Source organism: Procambarus clarkii, chromosome 65 (assembly GCF_040958095.1).
Source record: "Procambarus clarkii isolate CNS0578487 chromosome 65, FALCON_Pclarkii_2.0, whole genome shotgun sequence".
Taxonomy (NCBI): Eukaryota; Metazoa; Arthropoda; class Malacostraca; order Decapoda; family Cambaridae; genus Procambarus; species Procambarus clarkii.
In genome coordinates, this window is record NC_091214.1 from 30,166,889 (window position 1) to 30,187,697 (window position 20,809).

Below are 20,809 nucleotides of genomic sequence, written 5' to 3' on the forward strand. Positions count from 1 at the left end.
TTGGCCCTCGTGGTCCTGGTGACCATTGTTGACCCTCGTGGTCCTGGTAACTGTTGTTGGTCCTCGTGGTCCTGGTGACTGTTGTTGACCCTCGTGGTCCTGGTGACTGTTGTTGACCCTCGTTGTCCTGGTGACTGTTGTTGACCCTCGTGGTCCTGGTGACTGTTGTTGACCCTCGTGGTCCTGGTGACTGTTGTTGACCCTCGTGGTCCTGGTGACTGTTGTTGACCCTCGTGGTCCTGGTGACCATTGTTGACCCTCGTGGTCCTGGTGACCATTGTTGACCCTCGTGGTCCTGGTGACTGTTGTTGGTCCTCGTGGTCCTGGAGACTGTTGTTGACCCTCGTGGTCCTGGTGACTATTGTTGACCCTAGTGGTCCTGGTGACCATTGTTGACCCTCGTGGTCCTGGTGACTGTTGTTGGTCCTCGAGGTCCTGGTGACCGTTGTTGGTCCTCGTGGTCCTGGTGACCATTGTTGGCCCTCGTGGTCCTGGTGACCATTGTAGGCCCTCGGGGTCCTGGTGACCGTTGTTGACCCTCGTGGTCCTGGTGACCATTGTTGGCCCTCGTGGTCCTGGTGACCATTGTAGGCCCTCGGGGTCCTGGTGACCATTGTTGACCCTCGTGGTCATGGTGACTGTTGTTGGCCCTCGTGGTCCTGGTGACTGTTGTTGGTCCTCGTGGTCCTGGTGACTGTTGTTGACCCTCGTGGTCCTGGTGACTGTTGTTGACCCTCGTGGTCCTGGTGACCGTTGTTGACCCTCGTGGTCCTAGTGACTGTTGTTGACCCTCGTGGTCCTGGTGACCGTTGTTGACCCTCGTGGTCCTGGTGACCATTGTTGACCCTCGTGGTCCTGGTGACTTGTTGACCCTCGTGGTCCTGGTGACCGTTGTTGACCCTCGTGTTCCTGGTGCCTGTTGTTGACCCTCGTGGTCCTGGTGACTGTTGTTGACCCTCGTGGTCCTGGTGACCATTGTTGACCCTCGTGGTCCTGGTGACTGTTGTTGACCCTCGTGGTCCTGGTGACCGTTGTTGACCCTCGTGGTCCTGGTGACCATTGTTGACCCTCGTGGTCCTGGTGACTGTTGTTGGTCCTCGAGGTCCTGGTGACTGTTGTTGGTCCTCGAGGTCCTGGTGACCGTTGTTGGCCCTCGAGGTCCTGGTGACCATTGATGGTCCTCGAGGTCCTGGTGACCATTGTTGGTCCTCGTGGTCCTGGTGACCATTGTTGGCCCTCGTGGTCCTGGTGACCATTGTTGGTCCTCGTGGTCCTGGTGACCATTGTTGGTCCTCGTGGTCCTGGTGACCATTGTTGGCCCTCGTGGTCCTGGTGACCATTGTTGGTCCTCGTGGTCCTGGTGACCGTTGTTGGTCCTCGTGGTCCTGGTGACCATTGTTGGCCCTCGTGGTCCTGGTGACCATTGTTGGCCCTCGGGGTCCTGGTGACCATTGTTGGCCCTCGTGGTCCTGGTGACCATTGTTGGCCCTCGTGGTCCTGGTGACCATTGTTGGCCCTCGGGGTCCTGGTGACCATTGTTGGCCCTCGTGGTCCTGGTGACCATTGTTGGCCCTCGTGGTCCTGGTGACCGTAGTTGGTCCTCGTGGTCCTGGTGACCATTGTTGGCCCTCGTGGTCCTGGTGACCGTTGTTGGTCCTCGAGGTCCTGGTGACCGTTGTTGGTCCTCGTGGTCCTGGTGACCATTGTTGGCCCTCGTGGTCCTCGTGACCAATGTTGGCCCTCGGGGTCCTGGTGACCGTTGTTGACCCTCGTGGTCCTGGTGACCATTGTTGGCCCTCGGGGTCCTGGTGACCGTTGTTGACCCTCGTGGTCCTGGTGACCGTTGTTGGCCCAGTGGTACTGGTGACCGTTGTTGGCCCAGTGGTACTGGTGACCGTTGTTGTGGTGACCATTGTTCACCCTCGTGGTCCTGGTGACCGTTGTTGTGGTGACCATTGTTGGCCAAATGGTACTGGTGACCGTTGTTGGGTGACCATTGTTGACCCTCGTGGTCCTGGTGACCGTTTTTGGCCCTCGTTGTATTGGTGACCGTTGTTGGCCCTCGTGGTCCTGGTGACCGTTGTTGTGGTGACCATTGTTGGCCCTCGTGTTCCTGGTGACCGTTGTTGTGGTGACCATTGTTGGCCAAGTGGTCCTGGTGACAGTTGTTGAGGTGACCGTTGTTGGCCCTCGTGGTCCTGGTGACCGTTGTTGGCCCTCGTGGTACTGGTGACCATTGTTGGCCCTCGTGGTCCTGTGACCGTTGTTGGCCCTCGTGGTCCTGGTGACCGTTGTTGTGGTGACCATTGTTGGCCCAGTGGTACTGGTGACCGTTGTTGAGGTGACCATTGTTGGCCATCGTGGTACTGGTGACCGTTGTTGAGGTGACCATTGTTGGCCCTCGTGGTCCTGGTGACCGTTGTTGAGGTGACCATTGTTGGCCCTCGTGGTACTGGTGACCGTTGTTGAGGTGACCATTGTTGGCCCTCGTGGTACTGGTGACCGTTGTTGAGGTGACCATTGTTGACCCTCGTGGTCCTGGTGACCATTGTTGAGGTGACCATTGTTGGCCCTCGTGGTACTGGTGACCGTTGTTGGCCCTCGTGGTACTGGTGACCGTTGTTGAGGTGACCATTGTTGGCCCTCGTGGTACTGGTGACCGTTGTTGAGGTGACCATTGTTGGCCCTCGTGGTCCTGGTGACCGTTGTTCGCCTTCGTGGTACTGGTGACCGTTGTTGACCCTCGTGGTACTGGTGACCGTTGTTGAGGTGACCATTGTTGGCCCAGTGGTACTGGTGACCGTTGTTGAGGTGACCATTGTTGGCCCTCGTGGTACTGGTGACCGTTGTTGTGTTGACCATTGTTGGCCCTCGTGGTCCTGGTGACCGTTGTTGGCCCTCGTGGTCCTGGTGACCATTGTTGGCCCTCGTGGTCCTGGTGACTGTTGTTGGCCCTCCTGGTCCTGGTGACCGTTGTTGGCCCTCGTGGTCCTGGTGACCGTTGTTGGCCCTCGGGGTCCTGGTGACTGTTGTTGGCCCTCGTGGTCCTGGTGACCGTTGTTAGCCCTCGTGGTCCTAGTGACCGTTGTTGGCCCTCGTGGTACTGGTGACCATTGTTGGCCCTCGTGGTCCTGGTGACCGTTGTTAGCCCTCGTGGTCCTAGTGACCGTTGTTGGCCCTCGTGGTACTGGTGACCATTGTTGGCCCTCGTGGTCCTGGTGACCGTTGTTGGCCCTCGGGGTCCTGGTGACCGTTGTTGGCCCTCGTGGTCCTGGTGACCGTTGTTGACCCTCGTGGTCCTGGTGACCGTTGTTGGCCCTCGTGGTCCTGGTGACCGTTGTTGACCCTCGTGGTCCTGGTGACCGTTGTTGGCCCTCGTGGTCCTGGTGACCGTTGTTGACCCTCGTGGTCCTGGTGACCGTTGTTGGCCCTAGAGGGTCCTGGATGTCACTGACAGGACCCTTCAGGGCCTTCCAATGGCACCCATTACCCCTCCCCCTCTTCCCCCCTTCTCTTACCCCTCCCCTCCTCTCCCCCTTCCATCTCACCTCCCTTCTCCTAATCCTCCTCCTCTTCGCCCTCCCCCTTTTACCTCATCTACTCCTACCCTTGCTCTTCTTCCCCCTACTCTTCTTCTCCATCACTTAATTTCCCCCTCCCCAACATCCTCCTCCTCTCCCTCTTCCTCCTTCCTTCTAGACCTACATATCTTCCTCCTCTACCTCCATCCTCCTTCTTCCTCTGCCTCTACCTCCTCCCCATCTTCCTCTTCCTCCTCCTCCTCCTTCTTCTTCTTTGATCTTCTCCTCCTTCCTCCTCGCCCTCCTCCTCCTTCCTCCTCTTTCCTCCTCACCCTACCCCTCCCTCCTCCCCCTCCTCCTCCTTCCTCCTCCTCAAGTGCAGTATGGATGCACTTCCTTACTCCCCTTCCCCTCCTCTTCCTTGGCATCTGTAGTTCTGAGGTGTAGGTGAGTTGTACTCACCTACATGCACTCCCCTAGTTGTTCTCATGAAGTTGTACTCACCTACATGCACGACCCTAGTTGTTCTCATGAAGTTGTACTCACCTACATGCACTCCCCTAGTTGTTCTCATGAAGTTGTACTCACCTACATGCACTCCCCTAGTTGTTCTCATGAAGTTGTACTCACCTACATGCACTCCCCTAGTTGTTCTCATGAAGTTGTACTCACCTACATGCACTCCCCTAGTTGTTCTCATGAAGTTGTACTCACCTACATGCACTCCCCTAGTTGTTCTCATGAAGTTGTACTCACCTACATGCACTCCCCTAGTTGTTCTCATGAAGTTGTACTCACCTACATGCACTCCCCTAGTTGTTCTCATGAAGTTGTACTCACCTACTTGTATTCATCTAGCAGTGTTCACCAAGGCGTACTCACCTAGCTACATGTACTCTCCTAGTTGCACTTGCCTAGTTGTACTCACCTATTTGTACTTCAGTGATATTTAATGTAAAATCTACTATAATACAGATGTATGTGATAAAGAGCAATTTTGATGCACTCAAATTTTTTATTTGAAAAAAAATGGTAGATTAAATGTTGCGTGTGCCCTTCATACACCTATGCTGCAGCATTTTCCATTCATGTTGATGTATTACACATAATGTACCAAAATATAATTTAAGCATAAAAACAGTATTACTGAATACATCATTTAGCAAACAGGGTTATAAAATTTTCTTTTACCAAGATCATCATAAAAAGTAAATGTTTTACACATCTATCATGCAAATAAGACACAACATTCACAATTTATATGTATAATGTACATAAATTTAATATTTAATATTTTTACATGAACAAAATATTTTTTTAATAAATAAAGATGAAATTAGCGTAAGAAAAGGCAGCATTTGCCATATTACATAAAGAAATACTGTTACCATTCATGTGTTAATGATTGCACATGTGCCTGTTGAACCACACATGAAACTTATCTCTCCCCACAACCATAATGCAACTTTGGTGAAAGTTTTGAAAACGTTTTGTGTTTACTGGGTCACCTCCACCGACCACACATGACACCTGGTGACCTCTACACCTCACGACCTCCACACCTGGTGACCTAGAAGTCACCAGGTGTACAGGTCACCAGGTGTACAGGTCACCAGGTGTACAGGTCACCAGGTGTACAGGTCACCAGGTGTACAGGTCACCAGGTGTACAGGTCACCAGGTGTACAGGTCACCAGGTGTACAGGTCACCAGGTGTACAGGTCGCCAGGTGTAGAGGTCACCAGGTGTAGAGGTTGCCAGGTGTAAAGGTTGCTAGGTGTAAAGGTCGCTAGGTGTAGAGGTCACAATGTGTAGAGGTCGCTAGGTATAGAGGTCACCAGGTGTAGAGGTCACCAGGTGTAGAGGTCATCAGGTGTATCTGTCGCCAGGTGTAGAGGTCACCAGGTGTAAAGGTCACCAGGTGTTGAGGTCGTCAGGTGTAGAGGTCACCAGGTGTAAAGGTCACCAGGTGTTGAGGTCGTCAGGTGTAGAGGTCACCAGGTGTAAAGGTCACCAGGTGTTGAGGTCGTCAGGTGTAAAGGTCACCAGGTGTTGAGGTCGTCAGGTGTAGAGGTCACCAGGTGTAGAGGTTGCTAGGTATAGAGGTCACCAGGTGTAAAGGTCACCAGGTGTAAAGGTCACCAGGTGTAGAGGTTGCTAGGCATAGAGGTCACCAGGTGTAGAGGTCACCAGGTGTAGAGGTCACCAGGTGTAGAGGTCACCAGGTGTAGAGGTTGCTAGGTATAGAGGTCACCAGGTGTAGAGGTCACCAGGTGTAGAGGTCACCAGGTGTAGAGGTTGCTAGGTATAGAGGTCACCAGGTGTAGAGGTCACCAGGTGTAGAGGTTGCCAGGTGTAAAGGTCACCAGGTGAAGAGGTCACCAGGTGTAGAGGTCACCAGGTGAAGAGGTCACCAGGTGTAGAGGTCACCAGGTGTAGAGGTTGCTAGGTATAGAGGTCACCAGGTGTAGAGGTCACCAGGTGTAGAGGTTGCCAGGTGTAAAGGTCACCAGGTGAAGAGGTCACCAGGTGTAGAGGTCACCAGGTGAAGAGGTCACCAGGTGTAGAGGTTGCCAGGTGTAAAGGTCACCAGGTGAAGAGGTCACCACGTAACAAACTAGATTTGTTGTAAGAAATTATTCAGTATAGACTCTCATAGACATGGGGACCGCGTAGTCTTGAAAGTTTGGAGTAAGACGGTACTCGACCTGACTCTGCAGAGAAAGGTCGTCCCTCCAGGGATTAAAGGGATTAGCGTTTAAGATTACAAGATGGCTGATTCTCTGTATTAATGCAACATATAATGAATATTTCAACAAAATACAATAATAACTAATTTGGCTTGTGTATGTTAAGTTTACATGTATGTAGAATGAAGGTTGAGATCAGAGTTGTATACAGGCAGAGAAATGAGGGCATGTAGGGGGGACTAGTTTGGGTTCCGGATGACTCACCATGTCAAGGTCACGCGGCCCACGAGAGTGATCACATTAGTAATTCACGAAGTTCAAATTCAGATCACTTGCCAATATTGTTATTGAAAATAGCCTTTCCCTAAGATGCCTGTACAATTACCATCAGTTTAATAAGAGTTCTACCATCTGGGTTGTCCAGTACAATAGAGATTAGTTGTTCAGTTTAAACCCTGCTTAGTAAATTTATCAAACCTGGCGGAGGAATACTTACTAGCCTTACAGCAGAGATAGCACCACTCCATAAAGGAGGAAATAAGGCAGAGGCAAAAAATTACAGACCGATAGCACTAACATCGCACATCATAAAATTTTTGAGAGAGTGCTAATAGTAAGATCACAAAATACATGGAATCAGAGCATCTCCATAACCCCGGACAACATGGTTTCAGAACAGGGCGCTCTTGCCTGTCGCAGTTGCTGGACTACTATGGTATGGCATTAGATGCTATGGAAGACAAACAAAACGCTGATGTAATTAACACAGATTTCGCAAAAGCTTTTGATAAATGTGACCATGGTGTTATTGCACATAAAATGCGTTCAAAAGGAATTACCGGGAAATTAGGCAGATGGTTCTACAATTTCCTGACTAAGAGAACCCAATGTGTAATAGTCAACAAAATATAATCCAGCCCATCAACCGTGAAGAGCTCAGTCCCCCAGGGTACTGTGCTTGCTCCAGTACTTTTTCTCATTCTCATATCAGACATAGACAAGAACACAACCTATAGCACTGTATCATCCTTTGCAGATGACACTAGGATTTTCATGAGAGTTGGCAATATAGAGGACACGGCAAACCTCCAATCAGATGTAGATCAGGTCTTTCTATGGGCTACAGAAAATAATATGGTGTTTAACGAGGATAAGTTCTAGCTTATGCGCTATGGAAAAATTGAAAATATAAAAACGGAAACCACGTACAAAACTCAGGCAAATCATAACATAGAACGAAAAGGCAATGTAAAGGATCTGGGTGTACCCATGTCGGAAGACCTTACCTTTAAAGAACACAATAAAGTAGCCGTCACAACTGCAAGAAAAATGACAGGTTGGATAACAAGAACTTTTCACACTAGAGATGCTATACCGATGATGATACTTTTCAAAACGCTTGTGCTCTCTAGAGTGGAGTACTGCTGCACAATGACAGCACCTTTCAAAGCTGGAGAAATTGCTGACCTGGAGAGCGTGCAGAGATCCTTTACTGCTAGAATCCACTCAGTAAAACATCTAAATTACTGGGACCGACTAAAGAGCCTAAATCTGTACTCCCTTGAGCGCAGGCGGGAGAGATACATAATAATTTACACGTGGAAAATAATTGAGGGGCTGGTCCCAAACCTGCACACAGAAATCACATCACATGAGACCAGGAGACATGGCAGGATGTGCAGAATACCCCCGTTGAAGAGCAGAGGTGCAACAGGTACTCTGAGAGAGAACTCTATCAACATCTATGTTGATAGAGTTCATCTATGAACAGTCTCTATGCCCGAGACTGTTCAACACGCTTCCACTACACATAAGGGACATAACTGGCCGACCCCTCACAGTGTTCAAGAGAGAACTGGATAAGCACCTCCAAAGGATACCTGATCAACCAGGCTGTGACTCATACGTCAGGTTGCGAGCAGCCGTGTCTAACAGCCTGGTTGATCAGTCCAGCAACCAGGAGGCCTGGTCGACGACCGGGCCGCAGTGACGCTGAGCCCGGGAAACACCTCAAGGTAACCTCAAGGTAGCCTAGGTCAGTCATTAGTGGAGGACAGGCTACAGAGATCAGTGTGGGTTCGGTCAGCAACCATCCTCACCTCTCCCGAGATCAGTCTTCCATCAGCTGGGTTCATAGTCAAGGTAAAGTTGCTGAGTTTTGTTATAGGGAAATAGTTCACTCATGCCTCTATAGGGAATATTAAATGTTATTAAAAAGTCAGGTTAGGGAGTGTTAAGTCAGGAAGTGATTTTTATTAGCTGTGTTTAGATTTGCATAAATAAATGATTAGATCGTTCCTCGGTATTTTATTATTTCCATGAATGATTTTGCATGTCCTTGCCACATGGCCTCCACGAGTTTGGGTTACAAGCCTAGCCCAGTTAAGAGCTAATATATCCCCTTGTTTTCTGTATTTCCCACAATTAACGTAAATTCATCCCCCTTTTCCAAGTTATTTGGGGATTAAGCCCCAAGGGTTTAAGGATTGATTAATTGGTCCAGACCTCGATTAATTGATAGCTTTTGATTAATGGTCTGGTGGTGGAGGCGTAAAGATCTTGAGATGAGGTTATCTTGAGATGATCGCGGGGCTTTAGTGTCCCCGCGGCCCGGTCCTCGACCAGGCCTCCACCCCCCAGGAAGCAGCCCGTGACAGCTGACTAACACCCAGGTACCTATTTTGCTGCTAGGTAACAGGGGCATAGGGTGAAAGAAACTCTGCTCATTGTTTCTTGCCGGCGCCTGGGATCGAACCCGGGACCACAGGATCACAAGTCCAGCGTGCTGTCCGCTCGGCCGACCGGCTCCCTCCTTGAGATCCTTGAGTTTGCTAGAAAACCTTGTACGACGTCACGTGGCTGTAAAATCTTAGCCGATCGAGAGGCTAAGACCACGTGGTGTGGGACTCGGCTGAGAGCTAGCTCTGGGGTCCTTTGGAATTCGATTTAAGTTTAAGTAAGCATATGCACGGGCACGGGCACGGGCACGGGCACGAGCACGGGCACGGGCAGGGGTAAAGGACAGTGCAGAGCTAATACCCGTCCCGTGTTACAACCAGGTGTAGAGGTCGCCAGGTGTAGAGGTCACCAGGTGTAGAGGTCGCCAGGTGTAGAGGTCGCCAGGTGTAGAGGTCGCCAGGTGTAGAGGACGCCAGGTGTAGAGGTCACCAGGTGTAGAGGTCACCAGGTGTAGAGGTCGCCAGGTGTAGAGGACGCCAGGCGTAGAGGTCGCCAGGTGTAGAGGTCACCAGGTGTAGAGGTCGCCAGGTGTAGAGGTCACCAGGTGTAGAGGTCGCCAGGTGTAGAGGTCGCCAGGTGTAGAGGTCACCAGGTGTAGAGGTCGCCAGGTGTAGAGGTCGCCAGGTGTAGAGGTCACCAGGTGTAGAGGTCGCCAGGTGTAGAGGTCACCAGGTGTAGAGGACGCCAGGTGTAGAGGTCGCCAGGTGTAGAGGTCGCCATGTATAGAGGTCGCCAGGTGTAGAGGTCACCAGGTGTAGAGGTCGCCAGGTGTAGAGGACGCCAGGTGTAGAGGTCGCCAGGTGTAGAGGTCGCCAGGTGTAGAGGTCGCCAGGTGTAGAGGTCGCCAGGTGTAGAGGTCGCCAGGTGTAGAGGTCACCAGGTGTAGAGGTCGCCAGGTGTAGAGGTCACCAGGTGTAGAGGTCACCAGGTGTAGAGATCACCAGGTGTAGAGGTCACCAGGTGTAGAGGTCACCAGGTGTAGAGGTCACCAGGTGTAGAGATCACCAGGTGTAGAGATCACCAGGTGTAGAGGTCACCAGGTGTAGAGATCACCAGGTGTAGAGGTCACCAGGTGTAGAGGTCACCAGGTGTAGAGATCACCAGGTGTAGAGGTCACCAGGTGTAGAGATCACCAGGTGTAGAGGTCACCAGGTGTAGAGGTCACCAGGTGTAGAGGTCACCAGGTGTAGAGGTCACCAGGTGTAGAGGTCACCAGGTGTAGAGATCACCAGGTGTAGAGATCACCAGGTGTAGAGATCACCAGGTGTAGAGATCACCAGGTGTAGAGGTCACCAGGTGTAGAGGTCGCCAGGTGTAGAGGTCACCAGGTGTAGAGGTCACCAGGTGTAGAGGTCACCAGGTGTAGAGGTCACCAGGTGTAGAGGTCGCCTGGTGTAGAGGTCGCCAGGTGTAGAGGTCACCAGGTGTAGAGGTCACCAGGTGTAGAGGTCACCAGGTGTAGAGGTCACCAGGTGTAGAGATCACCAGGTGTAGAGGTCACCAGGTGTAGAGGTCACCAGGTGTAGAGGTCACCAGGGGATATGAGTAGACAGTGGTAGATTTTGTCAAATATAGAGATAAACAAATGTAGTTGACACAGACCCCGTCAGTGCTGCCAGGCTCCCGGGAGGCGTTTATTACCGTTAGTATTGACTGCAGTATCAGGTTCTGGAATTTATTCTCTCTACGAACAGAAGGGAAGCACTTCCTGCCCTCTGTAGCTAAACGAGAGTTCGATTCTGGCCTCTATTCGTGTCTACATACAGAAGAGGCAGACTCTGGCCTCTACTCGTGTCTGCGGAGAGAAGAGGCAGACTCTGGGCCTCTACTCGTCTCCACATAGAGAAGAAGCAGACTCTGGCCTCTACTCGTCTCCACATAGAGAAGAGGCAACTCTGGCCTCTACTCGTCTCCACATAGAGAAGAGGCAGGCTCTGGCCTCTACTCGTCTCCACATAGAGAAGAGGCAACTCTGGCCTCTACTCGTCTCCACATAGAGAAGAGGCAGACTCTGGCCTCTACTCGTCTCCACATAGAGAAGAGGCAGACTCTGGCCTCTACTCGTCTCCACATAGAGAAGAGGCAGACTCTGGCCTCTACTCGTCTCCACATAGAGAAGAGGCAGACTCTGGCCTCTACTCGTCTCCACATAGAGAAGAGGCAGGCTCTGGCCTCTACTCGTCTCCACATAGAGAAGAGGCAGGCTCTGGCCTCTACTCGTCTCCACATAGAGAAGAGGCAGGCTCTGGCCTCTACTCGTCTCCACATAGAGAAGAGGCAGGCTCTGGCCTCTACTCGTCTCCACATAGAGAAGAGGCAGGCTCTGGCCTCTACTCGTGTCTAAAGAGAAGATCAACCACTGCTCTATCGTCCAACCACTTGGGCAGGACGATAGAGCAACGGCCTTGCTTCATGCAGGTCGGCGTTTAATCCCCGATCTTCCAAGTGATTGAGCACCATTCCTTCTAATCCCCCCTCCCCATCCAATCCCAAATCCCCTATCCTGATCCCTTCCAAGTGCTATACAATCGTAAAGGCTTGGCGCTTTCACCTCACAATTCCCTCCGTTACTCCCACCAATCTGGCAATATTATCACAGGTTTTGGGCCCTACTCACCTCAGGAGAGCGGCCCTCAGTCCGCGGATGGTTTAAATTCTTTATCATTACTTCATATCTTCGTGTTCCGGAACATATTGAAGTGCAGTGTAATTAAAAAAGTTTTTTGGGACCCTAAAAGCACGAGTTGCAAATTAACATTTAAATTATGAAATTCTTAATAAGATAATTTTTAGAGGAGATTTAATTAAAGTGAAGCGCTTTAGATATTTAGGTTAAGAAATTTCTTCGTCATATTTTCTTTTCAATTTTGTAGAGTTAAGTCTTTACTTGGGAAGTATCTTTATATAATAGTGAGCATTACTTATATAATGGTGAGCTATACTTATATAATGGTGAGCTATACTTATATAATGGTGAACATTACTTATATAATGGTGAGCTATACTTATATAATGGTGAGCTATACTTATATAATGGTGAACATTACTTATATAATGGTGAGCTATACTTATATAATGGTGAGCTATACTTATATAATGGTGAACATTACTTATATAATGGTGAACATTACTTATATAATGGTGAGCTATACTTATATAATGGTGAACATTACTTATATAATGGTGAACATTACTTATATAATGGTGAGCTATACTTATATAATGGTGAACATTACTTATATAATGGTGAACATTACTTATATAATGGTGAGCTATACTTATATAATGGTGAACATTACTTATATAATAGTGAACATTACTCATATAATAGTGAGCAATACTTATATAATGGTGAGCTATAGAATATAATGGTGAGCATTATTTATATAATGGTGAACATTACTTATATAATAGTGAACATTACTCACATAATAGTGAGCAATACTTATGTAATGGTGAGTTATACGTATATAATGGTGAGCATTACTTATATAATGGTGAGCAATCCACATTTAATGATGAGCATTACTTATAATAGTGAACATTACTTACATAATGGTGAACATTGCACATATAATGATGAGCATTACTTATATAATAGTGAGCAATACTTATATAATAGTGAGCATGACTCATATAATAGTGAGCATGACTCATATAATAGTGAGCAATACTTATATAATAGTGAGCATGACTCATATAATAGTGAGCATGACTCATATAATAGTGAGCATGACTCATATAATAGTGAGCATGACTCATATAATAGTGAGCATGACTCATATAATAGTGAGCATGACTCATATAATAGTGAGCATGACTCATATAATAGTGAGCATGACTCATATAATAGTGAGCATGACTCATATAATAGTGAGCATGACTCATATAATAGTGAGCAATACTTATATAATAGTGAGCATGACTCATATAATAGTGAGCATGACTCATATAATAGTGAGCATGACTCATATAATAGTGAGCAATACTTATATAATAGTGAGCATGACTCATATAATAGTGAGCATGACTCATATAATAGGGAGCATGACTTATATAATAGTGAGCATGACTCATATAATAGTGAGCATGACTCATATAATAGTGAGCATGACTCATATAATAGTGAGCAATACTTATATAATAGTGAGCATGACTCATATAATAGTGAGCATGACTCATATAATAGTGAGCATGACTCATAATAGTGAGCAATACTTATATAATAGTGAGCATGACTCATATAATAGTGAGCATGACTCATATAATAGTGAGCATGACTCATATAATAGTGAAACGTCAAAGACAAAGATTTAACTAAAATGTCTTTCGTGAACTTTCACGTGACTGGAGTCTTGCAAAGTGTTCCGTACAACTTGCAAGGACATCTGTCACTGGGCAACCTTACTACCATGTGTCACAGGACTACCTTACTACCATGTGTCACAGGACTACCTCACTACCATGTATCACAGGACTACCTCACTATCATGTGTCACAGGACTACCTCACTACCATGTGTCACAGGACTACCTCACTACCATGTGTCACAGGACTACCTTACTACCATGTGTCACAGGACTACCTCACTACCATGTATCACAGGACTACCTCACTACCATGTGTCACAGGACTACCTCACTACCATGTGTCACAGGACTACCTCACTACCATGTATCACAGGACTACCTCACTACCATGTGTCACAGGACTACCTCACTACCATGTGTCACAGGACTACCTCACTACCATGTGTCACAGGACTACCTCACTACCATGTGTCACAGGACTACCTTACTACCATGTGTCACAGGACTACCTCACTACCATGTATCACAGGACTACCTCACTACCATGTGTCACAGGACTACCTCACTACCATGTGTCACAGGACTACCTCACTACCATGTATCACAGGACTACCTCACTACCATGTGTCACAGGACTACCTCACTACCATGTGTCACAGGACTACCTCACTACCATGTATCACAGGACTACCTCACTACCATGTATCACAGGACTACCTCACTACCATGTGTCACAGGACTACCTCACTACCATGTGTCACAGGACTACCTCACTACCATGTGTCACAGGACTACCTCACTACCATGTATCACAGGACTAACTCACTACCATGTGTCACAGGACTACCTCACTACCATGTGTCACAGGACTACCTCACTACCATGTGTCACAGGACTACCTCACTACCATGTGTCACAGGACTACCTCACTACCATGTGTCACAGGACTACCTCACTACCATGTGTCACAGGACTACCTCACTACCATGTGTCACAGAACTACCTCACTACCATGTGTCACAGGACTACCTCACTACCATGTGTCACAGGACTACCTCACTACCATGTATCACAGGACTAACTCACTACCATGGGTCACAGGACTACCTCACTACCATGTGTCACAGGACTACCTCACTATCATGTGTCACAGGACTACCTCACTACCATGTGTCACAGGACTACCTCACTACCATGTGTCACAGGACTACCTCACTACCATGTGTCACAGGACTACCTCACTACCATGTGTCACAGGACTACCTCACTACCATGTGTCACAGGACTACCTCACTACCATGTGTCACAGGACTACCTCACTACCATGTGTCACAGGACTACCTCACTACCATGTATCACAGGACTAACTCACTACCATGTGTCACAGGACTACCTCACTACCATGTGTCACAGGACTACCTCACTACCATGTGTCACAGGACTACCTCACTACCATGTGTCACAGGACTACCTCACTACCATGTGTCACAGGACTACCTCACTACCATGTGTCACAGGACTACCTCACTACCATGTGTCACAGGACTACCTCACTACCATGTATCACAGGACTACCTCACTACCATGTGTCACAGGACTACCTCACTACCATGTGTTACAGGACTACCTCACTACCATGTGTCACAGGAATACCTCACTACCATGTGTTACAGGACTACCTCACTACCATGTGTCACAGGAATACCTCACTACCATGTGTCACAGGACTACCTCACTACCATGTGTCACAGGAACACATGATAGTGACCCAAAACTAACCCTCCGTGCGGCAGACAAACGTCCAGTTGAGAAGCCGTGCAGGAGTCACCCAGGGAGGCGAGCACCCACACAGATAACACTGGGGGCCAAAGAACAGCCAAAATTTACCTTAGATGTGTCCCCAGGCGATAAGTGGGCTTGGGGTCGTGTCAGTCCGGGCTGGTGACGGCGTACTCCTCGCGGTGTTGGGGCACTTCCCAGGCGGAGCAGATGGTCCACACCTCCGCTCCAAGGAAGAACAAGGGGGCATTCACGAAGTAGTTACACAAGTACTTAGGACATTTTTTGTTCTTACCGTCGTCGTGGCGGTTACGTCGGGATTCAGGAAGTCATTTAAGAACGTAGATCTTCCAAGGAACACCGCCTCGCGCTACGACACCTCCAGACCAGTCGTAGCTCTACGTAAACCGTATATTATTGAAGTTGGTCTCTACTATACAAACCTGAGGATCGAAATATAATAATAAACATAATATTTCTGCTGGTGAGTCCTTCATGTTAGTTATATATGCAGTTTTTGCTTGCAACTTGTAATAAATATGTCCTTTATTAAATGATAATAATATCATAGCTAGATATTATTCCAGTGGTTATTAAGTAAATAAAAAGCGTGATTATGATATATGTTAGTAGGTGATGATCCCGGACGAGACAGGAATGTTTGACAGATACTATTACCTAATGCGCCTGTTCACCTAGCAGTATGTATAGCTTCCCAGGAGGTAGTCAGGTTATTGTTGGAGTGCTTCCTGTGGGGGGTCAGTAACTCGACCTTTGTGTGGGGGGGGGGGGACCTCGATACAGGTCTAACATGTATATAATTAATAATAATGATTCAGTGTGTCGGGGACAGGATGCCACAATGTATGTATATACATGTTAGGCTTATATCGCGGTCCACACCCCCGTCCCATGGGTCGAATTACTGACCCTCCCAAGGAGGCAACTCCACACCATGCTGACTAACCCTTGGGTACTGCAAGGTGAACAGGTCCATTAGGTGATAGGAAATGTGCCCAACCATTTCTGTCCTGCTCAGGATTCGAACCCGGAATTCTCGATTGTGTGTCGAGAACGTAACCGATTGTACTACCGGGATCCTCATATATATACAGTGGCTGCCTGTCCCATGACAAAAAGAATTATAAAATAAATGATTATTTCAAACTTCATCAGCAAAACCAGGAAGGTCCTTTGTTGGTTTGCAATGCTAACTAAATCCTTTGTATTTTTCTAATTATTATTATATATCCAATTTGCAAAATGTTAAAATATCACAACAGTACAATATATTAATTGAATAATTAATAAACAAACATGAACTACTAAACATGATAACTAAGCCAACATGCAAGATGTGTTAATAACACTACTGTAACTTACATATAATTGTACTTCACTCACAACGTCAAGCTACCTAACCTAGTCCAACCCATCCCATCCCAGCCTAACACAAGCCAACCTAACCCAACCAAGCTCAATACAGCCAAACCTAAGCTATGCAGATAAGCATAACAATATATATATATATATATATATATATATATATATATATATATATATATATATATATATATATATATATATATATATATATATATATATACGAGTTGAACAAACTGAAAATCACCACCACTTTGAACACTGAAAATGTCTTTTGTCCAATCGTCTTGTGTCCGAAGTGACCATGCCCCTGTCAGGACCATGCAATTTATAAGCCATCATACTCCATTAATGACAAAAGTTTTTCAAGTGTTATTTAAATTTTGACACGGACAAACCCTTATCTAACACCATTTTTGCTGCCATTTTACTTTTAAGATTATCACCAGGAATTAATGTCAGAATAAAAACGATGTGTGTGTCTCCACCACTGCCACTCTCCACCACTGCCACTCTCCATCACTGCCACTCACCACTCTCCACCACTGCCACTCTCCACCACTGGCACTCACCACTCTCCACCACTGCCACTCTCCACCACTGCCACTCACCACCACTGCCACTCTCCATCACTGCCACTCACCACTCACCACCACTGCCACTCTCCATCACTGCCACTCACCACTCTCCACCACTGGCACTCACCACTCTCCACCACTGCCACTCTCCACCACTGCCACTCACCACTCTCCACCACTGCCACTCTCCACCACTGCCACTCACCACCACTGCCACACACATACACACACACAGTGTCAGATTAGTTAACAGATGAAATGCATTAGGCAGTGATGTAGGGCAGGCAGACTCCATTCACAGTTTCAATTACAGATATGATAGAGCGTAGTTGAGAGGCTGGACTAAAGAGCCAGAGCTCAATCCCATAAGTACAACTAGGTAAGTACACACACACACACACACACACACACACAAACCCTCCCTGCCCCCACTCAAATGTTCAGCAAAATCTCCCTCCCCCCCACACCCAATCCCCACCCTTCTACCCCTCCCCTCCTCCCGAGTCCTACCTCCCCCCATTTCCTTCCCGTCCTCCCTCCCCTTTCACCCCATACCCTCCCTGTCCCTTCCCCTTCACTGGATCCCCCGCCCCTCATCCCAGTATCCTCTGAGACCCTGTTATCCACCTCACAGGTCCTCACACCCATGGAACAGCCTCCCCCACCAGCAGAACACTCACCAAGGAGGCGATTTGAGAAGGGACAGAAGAAAGTGAGCCTCAAAGCGATGTACACTAACATAGATGGAATTACAAATAAAACAAATGAGCTTGGAGAACGGGTAATAGAGGAAAACCCAGACATAATAGCCCTCACAGAAACAAAGCTCACGAAAACGATAACAAACGCAGTGTTCCCACAGGAATATTATGTTATGAGGAAAGAGAGGGAAGGAAGAAATGGGGGTAGTGTAGCTCTGCTGGTAAGAAAAGGCTGGGATTTTGAGGAGATGGATATTCAGGGCTGTGAAGGTTTCAGTGACTACATAGCAGGTACCGTAACAAATGGAGGGAAAAAAATTATAGTCGTAGTCATATATAATCCACCACCAAATGACAGAAGACCTAGACAGGAATATGATAGAAACAACATGGCCACCATTAACATAATAGAAAGAGCAGCTTCTGTTGCTAGCAGGAATGGATCTGGACTACTAATTATGAGAGACTTCAACCATGGGAAGATAGATTGGGAGAACAGAGACCCGCATGGAGGACCAGAAACATGGAGAGCTAAGCTGCTGGACGTGGCAACAAGATACTTTCTAAGCCAGCACATCAAAGAACCAACAAGAATGAGAGAAGAAGATGAACCAGCAATGCTTGATTTGATATTTACCCTAAATGAGTGGGATATAAAGGAAGTTAAGAAGGAAGCGCCCTTGGGAATGAGTGACCACAGTGTATTGAACTTTGAGTACCTGGTAGAGCTAGGACTTATCTCCCCCAAAAAAGAACTAGGAATCAAAAGGCTGGCATACCGAAAGGGGAATTATGAACAGATGAGAAGTTTCCTAAGTGAAATACCTTGGGACACAGACCTCAGAGATAAGTCTGTACAGGGTATGATTGACTATGTTACCCAAAAGTGTCAGGAGGCAGTAAACAGGTTCATCCCGGCCCAAAAGGAAAAATCCGAGAAGCAACAGAAGAATCCATGGTATAATAGGGCATGTATGGAAGCGAAGAAACTGAACAAAAGGGCGTGGAGGAACTTCCGGAATAACAGAACACCAGAAAGCAGAGAGAGATACCAGAGAACCAGGAATGAGTACATCAGGGTGAGAAGAGAGCAGAGAAAAGTTTTTAAAATGATATAGCAAACAAAGCCAAGACCGAACCAAAGCTACTCCACAGTCACATTAGAAGGAAAACAACAGTGAAAGAACAGGTATTGAAACTTCGAACAGGCGAGGACAGGTATACAGAAAATGACAGAGAGGTGTATCAAGAACTCAACAAGAGGTTCCAGGAGGTCTTCACAATAGAACAAGGTGAGGTTACTGTGCTAGGAGAAAGGGAGGTAAACCAGGCGACCTTGGAAGAGTTCGAAATTACGAGAGAGGAGGTCAAGAGACACCTGCTGGATATGGATGTTAGAAAAGCTGTTGGTCCACATGGGATCTCACCATGTATACTGAAAGAGTGTGCAGAGGCACTTTGCTTGCCACTCTTCATAGTGTATAGTAAGTCACTGGAGACGGGAGACCTACCAGAAATATGGAAGACGGCGAATGTGGTCCCAATATACAAAAAGGGCGACAGACAAGAGGCACTGAACTACAGGCCAGTGTCCTTGACTTGTATACCATGCAAGGTGATGGGGAAGATCGTGAGAAAAAACCTGGTAACACATCTGGAGAGGAGGGACTTCGTGACAAATCGCCAACATGGGTTCAGGGAGGGTAAATCTTGCCTTACAGGCTTGACAGAATTCTAGGTGGCAGTTTGCTAAGGCGGACTGGACCCTATTTTCCCTCAGTGCTACTCTCTCTGACCTCTCCCTTCTGCCCCTCTCTCGCGCTCTCCTCCTTTTTCATGACACTGTCTTCGACGCTGCCCTCCGCTCTATTCCTCGCTCTTCCTCTCGGGGTCCACGGAAGTGCGTTCCCTGGTGGAATGCGGACTGTGCTCGGGCTGTCCGCTGTAAGCGTGCAGCCTGGAAGAAGCACCGCCGTAGGCAGACGACCGATTCTTTTCTTTTCTTTCGGAAAGCGAGTGCGGTGGCCCGTAGGGCCATCCGTACGGCTAAACGTGAATGTTGGGCATCTTATGTCTCGACAATTACGTCCGAAACCCCTCTGGCCCAGATCTGGAAGCGTATCCGCAAGATAGCGGGTAAGTTCGTTCCCGATGTTTCACCGGTCCTTCACCTCCATGATACTCTTGTGGCGGACCCGTTGCAGGTCGCTTCCGAACTGGGTTCCCACTTTTCTTCTGTTAGCTCTGGTCTTCATCTTCCCCAATCTTTCCTTCTTCGTAAACCTGTCCTTGAGTCTCGTCCTTTAGATTTCTGCACTCATCTTCAGCTTCCCTATAATGATCCCTTCTCTCTCTCTGAACTTCGTTCTGCCCTGGCCCTCTGCGGTTCTACGGCGGCGGGCTCCGATGGTATTCATTATGAGTTGCTTCGCCATCTCCCTCCGAGCACGTCTCAGTATTTACTGAGTCTGTATAATCGGATCTGGGAGTCGTCGTCAGTCCCTGAGGACTGGCTCGATGCCGTTGTCCTCCCTGTTCGCAAACCGGGGTCTCTGGGTACTTCCCCTAAGGACTTTCGCCCTATTGCTCTCACAAGTTGTGTCTGCAAACTCTTTGAACGTATGGTTAACGTTCGTCTGATGTGGTTCCTGGAACACCATCACCTCCTCTCCCCTTCTCAATTTGGTTTCCGCAAGTGCCGCAGCACGACAGATGTCCTGATGAACTTGGAGGTCTATATTCGTACTGCTTTTGCTGCGAAGACCTCCGTTGTTGCCGTCCTTTTTGACCTAGAAAAGGCTTACGACACCACTTGGCGTTATCATATCCTATCTCAACTTCATTCTTTTGGCCTTCGTGGTCATCTCCCTCTCTTTCTCCGCAGCTTCCTCTCTCGTCGTTCCTTTCGGGTGCGCCTTGGTACCGCTCTGTCTCCCTCTTTTCAGCAATACGAAGGTGTGCCCCAGGGTAGTGTTCTGAGCACTACTCTTTTTCTGGTTGCCCTCAATGGTCTTCTTTCCTCTCTTCCTTCTGGTGTCTTCTCCGCTCTCTATGTCGATGATCTTACCCTTTGTTGTCAGGGTGATGATTCGCCTCTCCTTCAACGCCG

At 48.0% G+C, this 20,809-nt stretch overlaps 1 protein-coding gene across 1 annotated transcript; it reads right to left on the bottom strand.

Moving 5' to 3' along the window:
• Positions 1-370: 370 nt before the first annotated feature.
• LOC138355064 (collagen alpha-1(II) chain-like) lies at positions 371-3,728 on the bottom strand. Its single transcript, XM_069309778.1, has 3 exons — positions 3,706-3,728; positions 1,422-3,299; positions 371-965 (listed from the first exon to the last, which is right to left on the bottom strand). The coding sequence occupies exons 1-3, from the start codon at positions 3,726-3,728 to the stop codon at positions 371-373; spliced, it is 2,496 nt and encodes an 831-aa protein (XP_069165879.1).
• Positions 3,729-20,809: the final 17,081 nt, after the last annotated feature.

Excerpts from the sequence above, each read along its gene's own strand:
- LOC138355064 (XM_069309778.1), bottom strand. The coding sequence starts at position 3,728 with ATGGAGGTAGAGGAGGAAGATAT. Across the intron at positions 3,300-3,705 it reads GAGGTAGAGGAGGAAGATAT|GACCACGAGGGTCAACAACG; the intron begins GTAGGTCTAGAA and ends AACGGTCACCAG. Across the intron at positions 966-1,421 it reads GACCCCGAGGGCCAACAATG|GACCACGAGGGTCAACAACA; the intron begins GTCACCAGGACC and ends AATGGTCACCAG.